At 38.8% G+C, this 1,250-nt stretch overlaps 1 protein-coding gene across 1 annotated transcript; it reads left to right on the forward strand.

Moving 5' to 3' along the window:
• The first annotated feature begins 380 nt into the window (after positions 1 to 380).
• On the forward strand, positions 381 to 936 carry LOC149223239 (uncharacterized). Its single transcript, XM_089383256.1, has one exon. The coding sequence runs from the start codon at positions 599 to 601 to the stop codon at positions 887 to 889; it is 291 nt and encodes a 96-aa protein (XP_089239382.1). The 5' UTR covers positions 381 to 598; the 3' UTR covers positions 890 to 936.
• The last annotated feature ends 314 nt before the right edge of the window (positions 937 to 1,250 follow it).

Consider the following 1,250-nt stretch of genomic DNA (forward strand, 5'->3'; position numbering starts at 1 on the left):
ACAACAAATATATTTGTTTCTAAACAAATTTGATAAGAAATGTGAACCAAATTCAGAATTGTAGCACTTAGGTTTTGTTAAAGATTTTGGTAGTGATTCAATGTCTTCTCAATTTTGTTCAAATTTTAAGGGAATTCAAAGTATGAAACTAATTAGATTACGACTCTGTAGGGATGAAAACCGATTCAATGTTTAACTGGGATTATAAAAAATGTAGACTATTCAAGCAGGGAAACAAGATTTCTTGCTGGCCCCACTTCGGATTTGAAATGAAGTTATTAAGCAACCGTAGGGAGGAAAGTCGCATAACGCGGAGAAATCGCATTCCTGCCTTCTCCAGAAGTTATAAATTCAACAACCTCTGCACTCTCGTCGGGGGATTGCGTTTTATATGTTCCCATGCCCTCAAAGGCGTCTTTCTCCTCGCGCTGCTATTGCTGGCGGTGGAAGCCTGTTTTTTTACTACTTAATTAGAGGGCACACCCCATCTTGATCTGCTGCTGTTGTTCCGTTTCGATCCGGGGCTTCTTCCTGGTGATTGCTCACGCTTTCTTTGTTATTGGAACAGCAGAACCAGTTTATTGGCGGAGCTGTCGAGATGGCGAAATACACAGAAATGGTGGATGCGGGTATAAGGATCGCCGCCAGGTTTAATTCTCACTGTCCTCAGACGTCGCGTTTGTATTATCATCCAAATTCTTCCAAAAATGAGGCCGAGGCCGAGGCGGAGGCCGCCTCCTCTGGTGAAGTAGAAGCCGCAACCTCTGGTGCCCTGCACCTCTCTGCATCTTGCGCCAATTCAATGTTTGAGATGCAGGGGAAGCAGGGAGAAGGGGAGTGGCCCCTCATTGTATTCCCTAATTACTCTTATTTTTCTTTTTACATTTGATTATATAATGGCAATCAAGATGCTCCTGTCTTTATTATTCAAATGAATTCTGGCTCACTTCACCGATTTCTATCGGCTGATTCATTGATTTATAGTTAATGGAAATTGTTAATTTCAGATCGATTTATCCTTGGGCTGATTTGTGATTTTTATAATTAATAATTAAAACGGGGATGGTGTATGAGTTCGGCATTTTTCTACTGATTATTTGGATATCCTTTAAAATTCTTAAAAATTGGAAAAAAACAAGATATCAGTCATCATTAAAATAAAGTAAACAAGTTGTCAGTTATCATTAAAACAAGATTTGAAGTAACAAAAATTTAATTTAGTCTTCTTTATTTGGGAAATGTGCAATTTT

Source organism: Pinus tabuliformis, chromosome Q, assembly GCF_031772625.1.
Source record: "Pinus tabuliformis cultivar Carrire ecotype Pingquan chromosome Q, CPIR1, whole genome shotgun sequence".
Lineage (NCBI taxonomy): Eukaryota > Viridiplantae > Streptophyta > Pinopsida > Pinales > Pinaceae > Pinus > Pinus tabuliformis.

Excerpts from the sequence above, each read along its gene's own strand:
- LOC149223239 (XM_089383256.1), top strand. The coding sequence starts at position 599 with ATGGCGAAATACACAGAAATGGTGGATGCGGGTATAAGGATCGCCGCC.